The following is a 16,793-nucleotide window of genomic DNA, read 5'->3' as shown; positions in this document are numbered from 1 at the left end:
TCTCTATATATTTTTCTTCCACAGATGAAGAACTCTGGGACTACTTTCTAGACCCATTCAATAATCTAGTTGGGTAGACCTATTGGCAATCGAACTGAAACCTTGGTGTTGCTGCTTCTGTTCTGTAGAACCCTCTGGTGTTTTAATGTGTTCTCCCCCAGAATCCGGTGCTGTTTGTATTCATTTGGCAGCGCTACAGAATATTCTTCAGTATTCAGGTACTCTTCACTGTACCTGTGTACAAGTTCCTGACTGACTGAATTTTGGAGAATTTGGGACTTTCCAATACATTTCCATCAGAATGTGGCCTCAGAGCAGCATTTCACTCTACTGTGGACATTGTGTTCAGGTTCACACTGTCGCACCTGTATTGAATGTTGATGAGTTCTGCTCTGTTGGTAAGATGGAGCTACAATACAGCTTTGTAACTGTAATTAGGTGTCTTACATGTATCACTACACACACAAAAAGACCACATCCTTTGGGATACATGCATATACCTTTTCTTGTGATTTACAAGTGTTGATTATGTCACCTTTCTTTTTAATAGACAGACAGACAACACTGATACTGTTCTGTGCTTTCACATTTTGGTAGATATGTTGGATTTTGAATGTGGCTGAAAACCCAATCTTCAAACCTGGAGTCATGGAAGTATTGTCTCTTCAAATGCTCAAATTCTTACCAGTGCACTAAGACAGCACTTACCTTAATGATTATTTGTTATAATAACATTAACCAATTAATAGAATTCTGTAAAATGTTAAGTTATCTACAAAGCTTTTTAGACATCCACAAAAGTTTTATAATGTGAAATGAAGATGCAAACTCAAAATGTTCCCTTCTGAACAAGTACACAAGTGTATTATTTAATTTTATTTATATATGCAAGCAAGTTTATGTCTTTACAAATAAAAAAGCCACTGTCTGCCCAAGCTGTTGGTACAGATAGATACAAAAATTAAGGACTGAATCTGATAAAGCCTGCTACTAAGCAACCGGAGTGAAATACAAAAAGTCTAGAATACTATGAGAAACAGAAAAAACTACTCCCAACGTCCAAAATGTCCAACCTGACATAATGCATGGATCTGAAACACATGATGTTCAGTTGAAGGTCACAGACTGACATCAGCTTTTAGATCTGTGGTTCAGTTCATGATGGACAAGAGCTGAATTTGTTCAGGCACAGAGGATCTGATTTTTCATCCTGTGATACAGAGCTGAGGTTTTATTGCTGCAAAAACAGTCAAAAACAGATCAAATCTTTTTCACAGAGGGTTAGAAATCAGATTTCATGTTATTGAAATTCATGCTTTATTATGCTGACATGGTCAGTTTTCTCAATCCTGTCACAAATACGTGCGGTCAGGATCATGGAATGGTAAAATGAGTCCATGTTCAGCCGTGGTCAGTGGGTAGACAAGAAGGACGCAGGATTAGTATGTGTCAATAGACATTTTCATCTTTACATGGAGACGTGGGTTAGAGAGTAAATGAGGAGACTTAAACAAATGGAGTGCGAGCAGCTCACATCCTCTTCCTGATTTAAACAGCAGCCTGATCTGCTCACGGCTGTTGAAACAGTAAAGATCAGATTTTAGGTGCTTTGGCTTAATTTAGGCTACATTTACACCGTCTGGCAAAGATGACCCATGACATTTCTGCTAAAATGAAAAACTACTCTACTCTAGTAGAACTACTCTATTTTGGGCCATATCCATATGTGGAGATCCATTTCAAGAGGATATCTGCCAGTGTTCAGTCACTGCAGCCTACAATGAAGCTTCATTGTGCAGCTCTAAATATGCTTTGGAAGTAGCCTGAATTATTATTTTGCCTTGTTAGCGTCCATTGTGCTTGTTGCTAGGCTGCATGGAGCCTAGCAACAAATCATGGAGTTTTACTTATGCATCATTGACTCTTGTACACACATGTGGGTTGTTTCAAGCATACACAAAATCAGAAATGAGTCATTTTTTAAATTTCAATATGGTAAAAAAAAATATATATTAATTGGACATCCAGAGCTGTGGTGTCATAAACGGCCAGAATGAGTATAGGATGTGAGCAGAGGTGGGTGCAGGATAATGGGTGGCCAGAGCAATACATTATACCACATCTGCAAATCTGCTTTATTAGGATAAACAATATAGAATACCATGATCATATCACTTAAGACTTGCAATCATAGATTCATGCCAGAAAGTTACAGGTACATATTTCTCGTTTACGTCTTGATTTCGTCAAACTGCTGCAATATATTGCTCTGGTGGTAAACAACTCAAGTAAGCAAGCTAGCAACACCATTAGAAACAGGAACCGCAATACAACGAAAAAGTAAAAAAAAAAAACCCCAGCAGAACAGCACCAGTGGAAAAGAATTATTTGTATTGTTTTAAACATTAAAATTATGACCATTGAATGCATAACCATGCCACAAACAACAACTAGATTTACTGTCTTTTTTTAACCTAGTATAAGATTATCTTCACTATTATGAATTAATTCGTTTCATCATTGTTATTTCTTTAAGTTATAACCAATGCTGCAAGACTATACACAGGTCCCACAATGCAGATCTCAATGCACTTACACACCAAGAATAAGAGAGAGACACAGAGAGCTCACAATGGTCAATAAGTGCACAAAAAACTATTTTTTTCTTTTATCTGAGGTTAAAAACACTGACAAGACATACATTGTCAGGCAATGAAATGACAGAATACTGTAAAACTAGACCCTTAAAAATTCTGACTGTATGCAGCCGAGGCACACCTGAAAAGGACACGAGTCTGGTGGAGTCTCCCTTCATCAACACTGATGATATGTTATTTTTAAATCTTTGTCAAATTCAGCTGCAATTACACAACACAAAGAACTAGATTTAAACTCTGTTTTACCAATATCATCCTGTAAGAAATTAGATGTCTCATGGTGTTCAAGAAAACCCCAGACAAGCACAACTTGTATAGCCAGCCACTAAATGTGTTATTGCATGTTTTGTCGACTGGCTGTCTCCATGAGTTTGGCATTGGTATTGGTCTCTGCACAAGTGTGAAACCTCATAGTTTCTGCTTGACTAAAACTGCCTTAAGTATCAAACAGACAGCCATGAGATTTGGTCACATAGTCATTAAACTGTTTGACACTGCTCTGATTTGCTCATGGTCGTTAATATGAAAAAAACAAACACACATTATATCATAGGCTGAGGTGCACTATTGTGACATATCTGCTTCTTAACGGACTATACAGATGTTTTCACATTATTGCTGAACCTTTTCTAAAATACACCATTAGTTTTATATATTTTTTTGTTTTCACTACCTTTAAATCAGCCAATACATCCACTACCTTCTGGAAATCATCTTGCAGAGACTCAAACCTTAGTCATTTGTGGCACACATCTGTTTTTTATATAATAGCTTTTTTTAAATATAATTTTGAATAACCAGTGTGTTGCAAAAACCTCATATGTTGAAAATGCATGTGTAAATGCAACTCTCTTTTGGGAGTAGAAACTTAGGCGATTGGGACTGAACCACCTTTATTGGGACTCTGTAACCAATAGGAAATCATTCTCCTGGCTGCTCACCTCAACTGTTTCACATACAGTATATGTATATCTTCACAGAGTTAATGTAGGTACAATGCTTAATACTGCCCACAAAAAAAGAAAAAAACATTTCTTTTTTTTCTAATTAAATGATTTCACATTCAAAAAGTTTCAAAGATTATAAGTTGATAATGAAACAGTGAAATGTTATTGGTGAAAAATAAAAAAGCAAAGAACAGTGGTCAGAGTGATGACGGTGGTGGAGTGTGTGTCTGTATTTGTGTATGTGTGTTGTTGTGCTGGTAGTCTCATCAAATCAAACCATGCAGTGACCAGTGTCATCACTACTATCACCATCATCATCACCAACTTCTTAATCATCAATCATCCCTCTCAGTCATCTCTACTGGCAGATAGAGAATCATCACTTTCCTTCACAGCTAGAACCAGGACATAACATGCAATCCTCTTATTCTAATGGTTGGCTCAACATGACTTAACATATAATACAAAGATAACAGCCCTGCACACTGATGACAGAGAATTAAAGTATTTTAATTTTCAAGTCTCCCTCTTTTAAATCTTAATCTTAAATTTAAAGTTGTTACCATTCATTGGTCTGATTTTTGGCATTTGAACTAAAACAAGTCTAATCGGCCTCTTAAAAAGAGTAGCAAGTAAAACTTCAGGTTATAATTGGAATTGAAAATTAAAATCTCAAACTAAAATGTTATCATTCTGATTATCTTTTTTGAAACCCCTTAAGATCCAATTCGAGCAGATTAAAGTTGCATCCCAGCAAGTGTAGTTCTGCTGATCCAAAATTAATACAGTATACAGCATCCAATATAGAAGCACCTGAGGAGATTATTGGGACACCAAATATAAACTGGGAACAGCCACAAACCTATCCAGTAAAGCAAATCATTCCTAAACCACGAGCTTATTAGCTGGGACATCATTCATCTTGGTCTTCACTCCCGATAACACTACTCCAGTTGAATCAAATCCATGCAGCTATTAATGGAGAGTATTATCTCCTTTTTCCTGGTTCCTTTAGCACCTCCAGACCTTTTTTAATTTTATAATTCAGTGTTCCCATCTCTCAAGTTACACCACTCCATCCCACAACATCATCCATTTCAAACACCTCACAAACTCAACCAAACTCTTCATAAGCGGTTACAAAAATCTACACCTTAAAATGCTTTTGGGAAATGGATCCTCCAGTTTGAAACACATCTTGCTCAGACAAAAAATAAAAGGTTCTGCCTTTACAAACTTCAATGAGGCCACTCCTGCACAACCAAGACACCACCCAGAATTCAAAGTAATTATCTGTTCATTACCGATGACAAGTTGACTAGTTTAACTGATTAGTTCATTTTCAGTGATTTTCTAAACTCAACTTACAAATAAATGATAATTTTGGTCACATTAGGATATAAAAAGGAAATATGACAAAGAGAGAATTTAAACTGTCAAGATGATTGGTTTATACGAATGTGTATGTGTGCAGGACCACTGAAATACAGACTCATTGCATGAAAATGTGACAGTGATATAACCCCCCCTATGATAAACAGTATTTATCAGACTGATGAGAACATGGCATACATTTAAAAAAATTGTGCTGCTAAGATGTGCTGTTTCTGAGGACAAATCACAAGTTTATACAAACTGGGAATGAAGGGGGAAGGACACGAAGCCCTGTTTCACTAGTTGTTTAAAATGGCCTCTTTGAAATCCCCACCGATATCTTATGTGCTTTTACTTTAAGTCCAAGTGAGCTTAAGGAGCCTGACATGTGATATACAATACAAATAAAGCAATATTAGTTTAATTTGGATCTGGATATTTTATAAATCAATATATGGTTTTCATTATTATTATGAACTATTAAATAAAATGAACTGCATTTTATTTCAAAAACCCAACCCCTGTCCTGCTAATGGCCACTTGTGGGACATGTGTAACTTTATGTGGAACAACTACTGAAACTGGGCTGAAGATAAAGAGGTCACAGAGTAGAGAAAGAGGAGGAGTAAGGAGAGGGGAGGGGAGGAAAACTTAGCAAAGCTACGTATTTGTGCACAGGAGGTACAAATTTCCTGGGGAACCATATTTCTCTACAATACCTGTCATCATTATGTGGCGAAACGACACGACACAGCATGACATCACCATACAACACTACCTGCACAACACCAATCATTCAGCCACATCTACAGTGGTGTGAAAAAGTGTTTGCCCCCTTCCAGATTTCTTATTTTTTTGCATGTTTGTGACACTTAAATGTTTCAGATCATCAAACAAATTTAAATATTAGTCAAAGATAACACAAGTAAACACAAAATGCAGTTTTTAAATGAAGGTTATTATTAAGGGAAAACAAAATCCAAACCTACATGGCCCTGTGTGAAAAAGTGATTGCCCCCTAAACCTAATAACTGGTTGGGCCACCCTTAGCAGCAACAACTGCAGTCAAGCGTTTGTGATAACTTGCAATGAGTCTTTTACAGTGGAGGAATTTTGGCTCACTCATCCTTGCAGAATTGTTGTAATTCAGCCATATTTGGAGGGTTTTCAAGTACGAACTGCCTTTTTAAGGTCATGCTACAGCATCTCAATAAGATTCAGGTCAGAACCGAATTTCTTGATGGTCTGGGGCTGTTTTGCTGCTTCAGGACCTGGAAGACTTGCTGTGATAAATGGAACCGTGAATTCTGCTGTCTACCAAAAACTCTTGAAGGAGAATGTCCGGCCATCTGTTCGTGACCTCAAGCTGAAGCGAACTTGGGTTCTGCAGCAGGACAATGATCCAAAACACACCAACAAGTCCACCTCTGAATGGCTGAAGAAGAACAAATGAAGACTTTGGAATGGCCTAGTCAAAGTCCTGACCTGAATCCTATTGAGATGCTGTGGCATGACCATAAAAAGGCAGTTCATGCTCGAAAACCCTCCAATGTGGCTGAATTACAACAATTCTGCAAAGATGTGTGCCAAAATTCCTCCACAGCGCTGTAAAAGACTCATTGCAAGTTATCACAAACACTTGATTGCAGTTGTTGCTGCTAAGGGTGGCCCAACCAGTTATTAGGTTTACGGGGCAATCACTTTTTCACACAGGGCCATGTAGGTTTGGATTTTGTTTTCCCTTAATAATAACAACCTTCATTTAAAAACTGCATTTTGTGTTTACTTGTGTTATCTTTGACAAATGTTTCAGATCATCAAACAAATTTAAACATTAAAGTGTGACAAACATGCAAAAAAAAAAAGAAATCAGGAAGGGGGCAAACACTTTTTCACACCACTGTATGTGTGTGTGTGTGTGTGTGTGTGAGTGTGTCTGTGTGGATAAATCATGTGTGATTTTTGTACTGCAGGTAGCCTATTGAGGCTGCTGAGGGGATACAGTGATATTGTCCTGTTGGACGGCCCCCACATTAAATGATGAGGTCATAGACACCAAAGTCAGTCATGTGTCTGCTGTAGATTGTTGGCTTTAGTGCTTCATGCTAACAGCTCATAGCAGTTCTGCACCAAGCTGTGATGATCTCCATACAGCAGTTTTGGCAAGTCAGTTAGACTGACACAAAGAAACAACTAACCTTTTAGGAAAATGTTGGCATTTTTAAAAGAAAAAGCATAGCGGGCCCAAACATAGGCAAAATAATTAGATACTTAAGGCCACCAGGGGGCCACAAACCAGCACATTAAAATGTGAAATTTCTTTGGGTTATTCTGTTCATTATTTATTTATTTTTGGTATTTATTAAAGTGTTATTATTTTGTATATTTCTTGTGCTATTTTATACATGCACTGTGCTTTTTGTTGTTTCGCTAATTTTTTTAGTACATTTTCTGTGGTTATTCCATTGTTTCTTTTTGTGATTTTAGACCAATTGCAGTTGATTGTTCCGCACATTCACACACTGCAAAGCTACTTTGGGGTATAGGGGGTTGAAAGGAATGGTGTGCATAGGGCACCAAAAAGGCTGAGGTAAGAAATCTTCAGAGTGAAATATCATGAACTCATTAAAGTTGATTAATCATGTATTTAGTGTCTCAGTGAGGTTTAGCAGTACACAATCTCTCATCACCAGCACCACTTCAGAAGCAGTCCCTGCTTTCACTTTTAAGGTAAAGCTAAAGGCTTACACTCAAAAGTCAGGGTTAATAATGAAATGAAATGTAAATTATGTATGGCACAAACCAACATAGTGGATGCTAAAGTGTCAACATAGGCCACCTGAGCCAGTGATCTACTGCAGACATGAGGATTATGATGGTGTCTGTGTTTTCATCATTTTTTTATCATCTAATTTCTGCCTACCAGTGTCTGTAATTGTGTCTTTGAATGTATGTTTATGTTGTTTTTTTCACTCATGTATATACTGTATGTTTCTGCTATCCTTAGACTTGTGTCAGGCCCTGTGTGTGTGTATGTATCATCTTGTGTGTGTCTGACAGGTGTGTCATTTCTCGTAGGTATGTGTTTATGTGTAGGCATTGAGGCGTTCTTTGGAGCGTGTGGAGTGGATGTCATGCAGCTCCTGCTCCTCCTTAGACTTGATGTCCTCGTACTTCTGCATCCGGCTAGCATCCTTAAGATAGCCCCAGTTAGCAGCTAGAGCCATCAGAAAATGGACCTGAAGAAGGAGAGGAAAAGTCAGGCTTAATAAAAGTATGTACTGTATTAAGTTCTGTAAAATACAGTGTAGCAGCCACCACGGAATCTCAAATATGGCTTTCATACTGCATACTAATTGTATACAGTATGTACTATATACTAATGGTCATGGTATGCTGTTTTTGCTGCTATTATACAAATAAAACAAAACACAAATACGACAAACTTTACCGTTTTTTTACCAACAGGAAACAGTACAATACAAAAGCCAAGTGTTGCTAAGACTATGTATGCCAATTAAACTTCACAAAGAAAAGGCAACAGTCTTTTCTAAAGATGAAATACTTCGTTTTCTCTAGCTCTTCCAGTCGCTCTCTCACCACCACCCACATTTTATTTCCTATGTGTGTCTATTTACACTATCAAATAAAGGCAAAAATGCCCCCCCAAAAAGTCATATATAAAGTAAATAAAAATCAAGAGTTTTTACTCTTCATACTGCTATGATAAATTTTTATATTAACAATGGATAACTTCATTACTTGTATGTAAAAGGGGACTCTGTAGTCCTGTCAGCTCTACAGAGCTTTATAGCTTATTTCAGCTCATCGTTTTTGTTTTCCAGCCTGCCACTTTACTTTTGGCCACAACAGGCAGCTGTTGTCGGTGAATAAGCTCTAAAAACCTAATGTACGCTAACTGCACCAAACAGCAGACAGACACATTTAGCAATTAGCTGGTGAACACAGTGGTGCTCCACTGCTAACTGTGTCTTTAACAGCTATAAAGCCAGATATTTCCCTCAGGGGTTGGTGGAGACCAAAAGAGAGCTAAAAGGAGAGTGAATACTGGACTTACATTCATCAAGTGGACAAAAACATGACTCCAAATGAATGCTAATGTTACTAATTGATGCCCCCAACTTTAATACCCTAAGGTATTTTTGAATTGAACTGAATAGACCATTCATCAAACCTTTGTTACTTTTATTTTCCTTTTTCTTCCCAGGTGATTTTTTAAATTACATTAGTAATTGAATAAACCTGTAGTATTCTGAATGCTTTCTCTTCCACAAATGCATCATGAAGACACCCTTTTTGCATGCTCACCATACACTATTGCTTCTCATTGTGGAGGCCAAATCAAGTCATAAAAACTGATTTGCATATACTGTAAACAGCCTAATGAATAAACATCGAACTTTGATAGGAATTCTTTGGCTTATTACCCTGTTTAATATACTCTCTTAAGCTTTGACATCTCACTAGCAGGAGGAAAACCTACCATACCAGCTGCCACAAAGCAGAAATACATCTGATCACTTTCAATGTATGTTCTCAAATTTGATGTCCCTCATTCTGCTGAGATTCTTTAGCGTTTAAAGGCTTGACAATTTGTTTCTCTGAAAGAAAACTGTGGGGGAAGTGATGAATGTTTCTGGGATAGACTCCAACCCCCTGAGCAGTAATAAACAGTTACAGAAAATAGATGGATGTTAATGCTCTGCTTTTTACACTTGTGGTGGACAGAAGAGAGAGATAACATTAAGTAACAGTATGGGCCCAGGTTAGTAAATACCTGCTGAATGCATACAGTGTACAGAGGGATATCTGTCAGAACTGATCCTCTCCACACCTCTAATACCTGTATTACTGCAGACACAAAAGAGCAGATTCACTCCTCTCTCTCTCTCTCTCTCTCTCTCTCTCTGTGTGTCTCCCTCTAGGTGGCTTTGAGAATGAGGCTTATTTCTATAATTTGTACTACTTTAAAGACAAAACATTTTGGTTAAAAAAACACATTACATATACAGTACAATACTAGACATTTTGAGTATAGAGCGCAAGAGGTGTTCCGGTGAGCTATGCGCCCATTTTTTTCCTATTGTAAAGTTGACTCATGGGTTGGAGGCCATACCAATCAGTACCAATTATTACTCCAGGCCCATTGTCAGTCAGATATAATGATCCTCACCAATGCGATGACGGCTGCTCCTGCTCCTGCCAGTGCGCACACGAACAGATGGAAGGTCAAGTCCAGCTGTAACAAACAAGTGTTATTTTCTGCTCTTTGTCTTGAAACAGGTCACAAATCATTATATTTTCATTTGTATCACTTCAAATTTCCCCTGTTTCTTCTTACCTCATTGGATTCACACATCTTGAAGAACTTCTCAGATCCTGTACACACCCTCCTCTCCTCAGAGATGGTCACCGCTCCTGATAAACAGAAATATTAAAAACACAAACTCTTCATTACTTAACTACTTCTTTCAGCTTGTACAAGGGTGTATAACTAGAATGAATCAGTCTTTTAATTGGATGGTTTAATTTGAAATCATAGATACTAAACTGAACCATAAACCACTCTGTTCTCAAATGTAAAGGAAGTTAATGTTGCTGTCCCAAAAGTCTTTACCGTGCAATTGATTAATAGTGAAATTAGTGCTTATTTCATTACAGTTCTATTTAAATCTTGATGTCAGTGTATTCAGTTGTGCATTGTCTTATAAAGGTCCCACATGGACAAAGTTAATTATTTGTATTGTGAAAATAAAACTCTAAATTCTACATTGAGTAATTATTGTGAGATTATGGTGGATTTATTTTTCTTTTCCAAATAGCTGTGAGCCCAATGACTTTTTAAAAACCCTTTTGGTTTGTAATTGCTCTTTTGGAAATGGTTCACTTAATCTGTACACTGGTTACTGCACTTAAACAGGGTTACTCTACTCAAAGTTTTCACTTTGGAAACTTCCAAAAAAAAATGGAAGGGCGCATAGCTAAACATCGAACTTTAAGCTGTACAAAACTTTGTATAGTTGGACTTTGAAATTACATTTCTGACATTTCTTATATTTTCTAAATTATTGATTGTAAATTTAGTTGACTCTTTGTTTTGTTAAAAAGTAAAATTGGTATTGACCTAAAAAAGGCACACATGTAAAACAACAAAGCCTTTCTCATGGTGTCAGGGAAGTGCCAAGGGCAACTGAATAGTGACTGCTGAGGAAAGGGAACAGTTATTCAATCACTTTCACAGCCACGTTTTCCTAGTACTCATGTCTAACCTTCAAATCACAGGTCCACCTGTGTAATCGCTGGAATACCACTTCTGAGACAGTCCACAGGCCTTCTACCAACATTAACTAATAAACACAAATACACTCATGTCAATAATTTTCTGTCATTAAACCACTAATAAAGTCCAGGTTAGTTCAGCATAATTAGTCCTTTTGAGTAGGTGGAAGATTCTGGGCTTCATTGTGACACTGTGGGCTTTCTTCTGGTAATTTGGCAATTCTGTACACAGGTTTTTCCATCGTATGTGCCAGTTTATTATTTTCGTCATTAACTTTTGGTGTCCAGGATTATGAGGACCTTTATTTCTTCACTGACACTCTCAGAAACCCACTGGGGCGTATATGCTCCCAAATATCATGTTGTCTTTAGAGCGTCATTACTCACATGTCTGAATCGGACACTTCTATTGGCTACAGTGGATGACGTCACAACCAATTGGAATGCCTGATTCAGAGGCTTGGCTGCGTGTTGTTTTGTGTATCGTAACGGGACAGGAGCAAAGCAGAGAGGAAAAGTTTGTACAGAAACAAAGAGATACAAAGATAGAAAGACATGGCAAAAAAGACATTTAGTGCAGCTGAGGCATTGGAGCTAAGGAGATGTTGAAGAAAATGACAATGACGATTCTGCGCCTGAGTTGTGCTATTCAGAGGATGAGAGGAACTTCACCGATGTATAAATCCTTACGAGGACAAGTAAGTAATGCTATTATGAAATACATACATTGTGATATATTATGTGGACACCATTTGTCCTGTACGCTATCCAGACAGACCTACAGTATCTGATGTGTGTGTGTGTGTGTTTTCCAGGATCAGGAAGAATACCCCACAAGGAAGAACAGGTATGCCAGATGCCCCCGTGTATTTAGGGATATGCATTGGCAGGGAAAACAATGACAATCCCTGACCAAAAATGCCCAGCACAATCCAAACAAATGTCTGCAACGTTCTATGTTGAGTTTGTATTTTGTTTCGTTGTTTTATGGGCTAATATCCCCCATTATAGTGAATAGAAGTCTTTATTGAGTGATATATATCATTATCTGAGGTTGTGCTGAAAAAATGACTACTTTATCAGGCAAAACATATATGCTTAATGTGGGTCTCAGAGGGTTAAAGAGCTCAAGATGCATGGACAGACTGCATTCAGAAGCTGATCAACATTATGTGGATAATGAGAAATTATGTGGATAACGAGAAAACCATTTCCACTTTAAAGAGAAAAAGAGATTTTCTTTCAAAATGTTTATAAAAGTTTATAGTCTGATTGATATCATCCAACACAGATCAATATGGACCACAGTTTCTCTCAGGCTAGAGCAGCAGAGTGGACATGCTCAAAATGTAAATGGACTGTACTTACATAGCACCTTTCTAGTCTTCCAACTACTCAGTTACTACTACTACTCAAGCGCTTCACACTACATATCACGTTCACACACTGATGCCAACTGCTTATCAGTTCAAAGCTAACTAATCATTCACATACACTCACACACCAGGAGCAATTTGGGGTTCAGTGTCTTGCCCAAGGACACTTCGACATGTGGCATGCTTAATGTGGGCTGGGAGAAGCCAGGATCGAACTGCTAACCTTCCGATTGGTGGACCACCTGCTCTACCACCAAGTCATAGCCGCCCATTCAAAAGCAGGTCAAAGTTCACCAAGCTTGTACCCAGAAAGCCAAGGGAGATACAGTAGATGCTTTTCTCTGTCCTCTCCATGTATTTGAATTGAAGTGAGTGAAATACAAAAGTGTAACCTGACTGCAGCATAAAAAGAAGTCTTTACCCCTTATGACATACAGTGGTGTGAAAAAGTGTTTGCCCTCTTCCAGATTTCTTATTTTTTTGCATGTTTGTCACACTTAAATGTTTCAGATCATCAAATAAATTTAAATATTTGTCAAAGATAACACAAACACAAAATGCAGTTTTTAAATGAGGGTTATTATTATTAAGGGAAAACAAATTCCAAACCTACATGGCCCTGTGTGAAAAAGTGATTGCCCCCTAAACCTAATAACTGGTTGGGCCACCCTTAGCAGCAACAACTGCAATCAAGCGTTTGCGATAACTTGCAATCAGTCTTTTACAGCGCTGTGGAGGAATTTTGGCACACATCTTTGCAGAATTGTTGTAATTCAGCCACATTGGAGGGTTTTCGAGAATGAACTGGCTTTTTATGGTCATGCCACAGCATCTCAATAGGATTCAGGTCAGGACTTTGACTAGGCCACTCCAAAGTCTTCATTTTGTTCTTCTTCAGCTATTCAGAGGTGGACTTGCTGGTGTGTTTTTGCATTGTCCTGCTGCAGAACCAAAGTTCGCTTCAGCTTGAGGTCACGAACAGATGGCCGGACATTCTCCTTCAGGATTTTTGGTAAAAAGCAGAATTCATGGTTCCATTTATCACAGCAAGTCTTCCAGGTCCTGAAGCAGCAAAACAGCCCGAGACTGTCACACTACCATCACCATATTTTACTGTTGGTATGATGTTCTTTTTCTGAAATGCGGTGTTACTTTTACGCCAGATGTAATGGGACACACACCTTCCAAATAGTACGACTTTTGTCTCGTCAGTCCAGTGAGTATTTTCCCAAAAGTCTTGGGTATCATCAAGATGTTTTCTGGCAAAAATGAGACGAGCCTTAATGTTCTTTTTGCTTAGCAGTGGTTTTCGTCTTGGAACTCTGCCATGCAGGCCATTTTTGCCCAGTCTCTTTCTTATGGTGGAGTCATTAACACTGACCTTAACTGAGGCAAGTGCGGCCTGCAGTTCTTTGGATGTGACCTCTTGTATGAGTCGTCGGTGTTGGGGTAATTTTGGTCAGCCGGCCACTCCTGGGAAGGTTCACCACTGTTCCATGTTTTCGCCATTTGTGGATAATGGCTCTCACTGTGGTTCACTGGAGTCCCAAAGCTTTAGAAATGGCTTTATAACATTTTCCAGTCTGATAGATCTCAATTACTTTCTTTCATATTTGTTCCTGAATTTCTTGGGATCTTGGCATGATGTCTAGCTTTTGAAGATCTTTTGGTCCACTTCACTTTGTCAGGCAGCTCCTATTTAAGTGATTTCACTGTAGCCATGTAGGTTTGGATTTTGTTTTCCCATAATAATAACAACCTTCATTTAAAAACTGCATTTTGTGTTTACTTGTGTTATCTTTGACTAATATTTAAATTTGTTTGATGATCTGAAACATTTAAGTGTGACAAACGTGCAAAAAAAACAAGAAATCAGGAAGGGGGCAAACACTTTTTCACACCACTGTATAAGCATATACGATTCTATGTCTCTCTTATCAGAGAAATTCTTTCTTACTTTCTTTCTTATGACTGGATTTGTAGAATCGTCCAACATTCTGTAAGACCATCAGCTGCCGTAACTTTAAGAACATTACACAAGACAATGCAGAGATTGTAAACTCAGAATTTCAATGATAACAATAGATATGACAATAGGTAGATATGACACGTCCATCCATCTATTTCTGAGATATTTTATGTTATCATGGCACACACCAAACTGACGCAGGTCCAGGCAGAGGTTTGCTCCCTCCACCAAGCTGGTGTTCTGACACATGGACCAAACATTGAAGTATATGAAGACCGGCAGGCTGGTGAATGCTGTCACTCCGAGCCACACAAGGAAGAACAGGTAGGCCAGGAACATCAGCTGCAAACACAGAGGCAAGACATAATGAGTGTTTTGCATCAATGACGTTATTTAACTACATTAAAAACACTTAAAACACCTTTAAAAAAAATCACTAGTTAGAATTAGTAGGTGATTTTTAACAGGGTTGCTTATTGACCATTCGGTGCTGATTACACACAGGGGTGGCCAAATGACATTTAGTTTATATAATTCCTTCATTACGTAAAGTAGACTCATTTATACACAATGTGCAAAAAGTACAATATTTATTTGCAACCTGCTTTTCTCATTATGCCATTAACATTTATAAATCAAATTCACAATGTTTGTGAGTAATTGCACAGGTGTGAAGATAATTGTGTCCAATTTTCTCCATTTCACACTGAGGCATAAAAACACCTTTTATTCAACTTACTACTCTTTCTCTGCTCTTCTCTATTTTCCTTTCAGCTTTCTCTCACAGGCCAAAGACCAGTGTTTGTGTGTCTGCTGTCTCCAGAGGCCTGTACCAGAGAGCCTTCCCTCTCCACTGTACAGAGAACTACAGATGTGAGGGAAAACTTTCCTGAGCAGATGTGGACAATGCCCAGTCTCTCTTTCTGTCTTCCTCCTCCACATGAATCACATGTACTAACACAGACAAAAAAATATTTCAGGGAATAACTTGTGTGTTCCCTGTGCTGTTTGTCCCTTTTCCTCTCCTGTCCTCTCTAGCTCAGGTGTGCTACATCCGATTGGAAAATGGTGAAAAATGTTGATCACTGTTTCCCAAAGCCCAAGGTGACATCCTCAAATGTCTTGTTTTGTCCACAACCCAAAGATATTCTGTTTACTGTCATAGAGGACTTAAGAAACCAGAAACCACATTTGAGAAGCTGAAATCAGAGAATTCATCATTTTTCTTAAAAAATTACTCAAAACAATGCATTTTGATTATTAAAATAGTCGCCGATTAATTTAATAGTTGACAACTGATTGATTGATTAATTGACTAATCGTTCTCAGATCTAATTATGATTAAGATGGCTATCATGCTTAGTTAAATCATTCTGCTAGAGTGGTAAATATACATCAGAAAAAGCTGTCTTACTCTCTGCATGTTTAACCCATAACCTACTGAACATCACATGCTGTAGTATTCAATTAGGGATATAAGCTATACTTTGAAGAATAGGACTGGTAGATCTATGGCACATTATTTATGGCACTATCAACAGATAATGTTCCATTTGCAACTTCAATCACAACATATAAGAAAGCTATCAAAATATGAAATTATATATATTTTAAGAAGCCACACACTGTCTGTGGTTTTATCAAGATCACTGTAAATTATGTGTTTATATTTGTTTATGTTCAGGTCAGTGTTCAGTGTCTAGTACCCTTTATTAGGAGGAGTACATTATGATGATTCCTTCCCTATATAAGAACATAATCGTTTTTGCCTTCATGTATCCATACTTAAGTTTTACATTTTAACATGGTAAAAGACATCAAGTAACCAATGACAGACAGAGATCAATTCTTGCTGCTTAATTTTTCAAATTTTCTATTGCATAATAACTCTACCAGTAATGTTACCACTCTAGTCACAAACTGTCTGCGACTCACAGCGCAAGACTGGGTCCACTTGATTACTATCCCGACATACGCTGGTGTCGCATCAGCTGGGCGGAGTTTGCCATTAAATTGATGTAAAATAATGTATTATTTGAAGAATGTTACAGTCTCCTCATCTCTCCCACAGATCTGATGTTTTAGACTGCTGCTATTTTTGTCTCTTCAGTGGAGCAGAAGCTGCGCATAAAAACAGGTAGTTCTCAGCTCTAAGCCCATTAGTTCTGAC

The 16,793-nt window shown here is 37.9% G+C and overlaps 1 protein-coding gene across 1 annotated transcript in view; it reads right to left on the bottom strand.

Annotated features, from left to right (window-relative positions):
- Positions 1-7,725: 7,725 nt before the first annotated feature.
- gpm6ab (glycoprotein M6Ab) overlaps positions 7,726-16,793 on the bottom strand; it is a 35,844-nt gene continuing 26,776 nt past the window's right edge. The window contains exons 4-7 of the mRNA XM_044186027.1: positions 14,812-14,965; positions 10,341-10,417; positions 10,173-10,238; positions 7,726-8,217 (exon numbers count right to left, since the gene is read on the bottom strand). Coding sequence (XP_044041962.1) covers positions 8,065-8,217; positions 10,173-10,238; positions 10,341-10,417; positions 14,812-14,965 — 450 coding nt within the window. The 3' untranslated portion in view covers positions 7,726-8,064. The remainder of the gene's footprint in view (positions 8,218-10,172; positions 10,239-10,340; positions 10,418-14,811; positions 14,966-16,793) is intronic.

The sequence above is a fragment of the Siniperca chuatsi genome, linkage group LG3 (genome assembly GCF_020085105.1).
Source record: "Siniperca chuatsi isolate FFG_IHB_CAS linkage group LG3, ASM2008510v1, whole genome shotgun sequence".
Taxonomy (NCBI): Eukaryota; Metazoa; Chordata; class Actinopteri; order Centrarchiformes; family Sinipercidae; genus Siniperca; species Siniperca chuatsi.
Note: the sequence above shows the minus strand (reverse complement) of the source record. Positions and strands in the feature narration are given on the sequence as shown.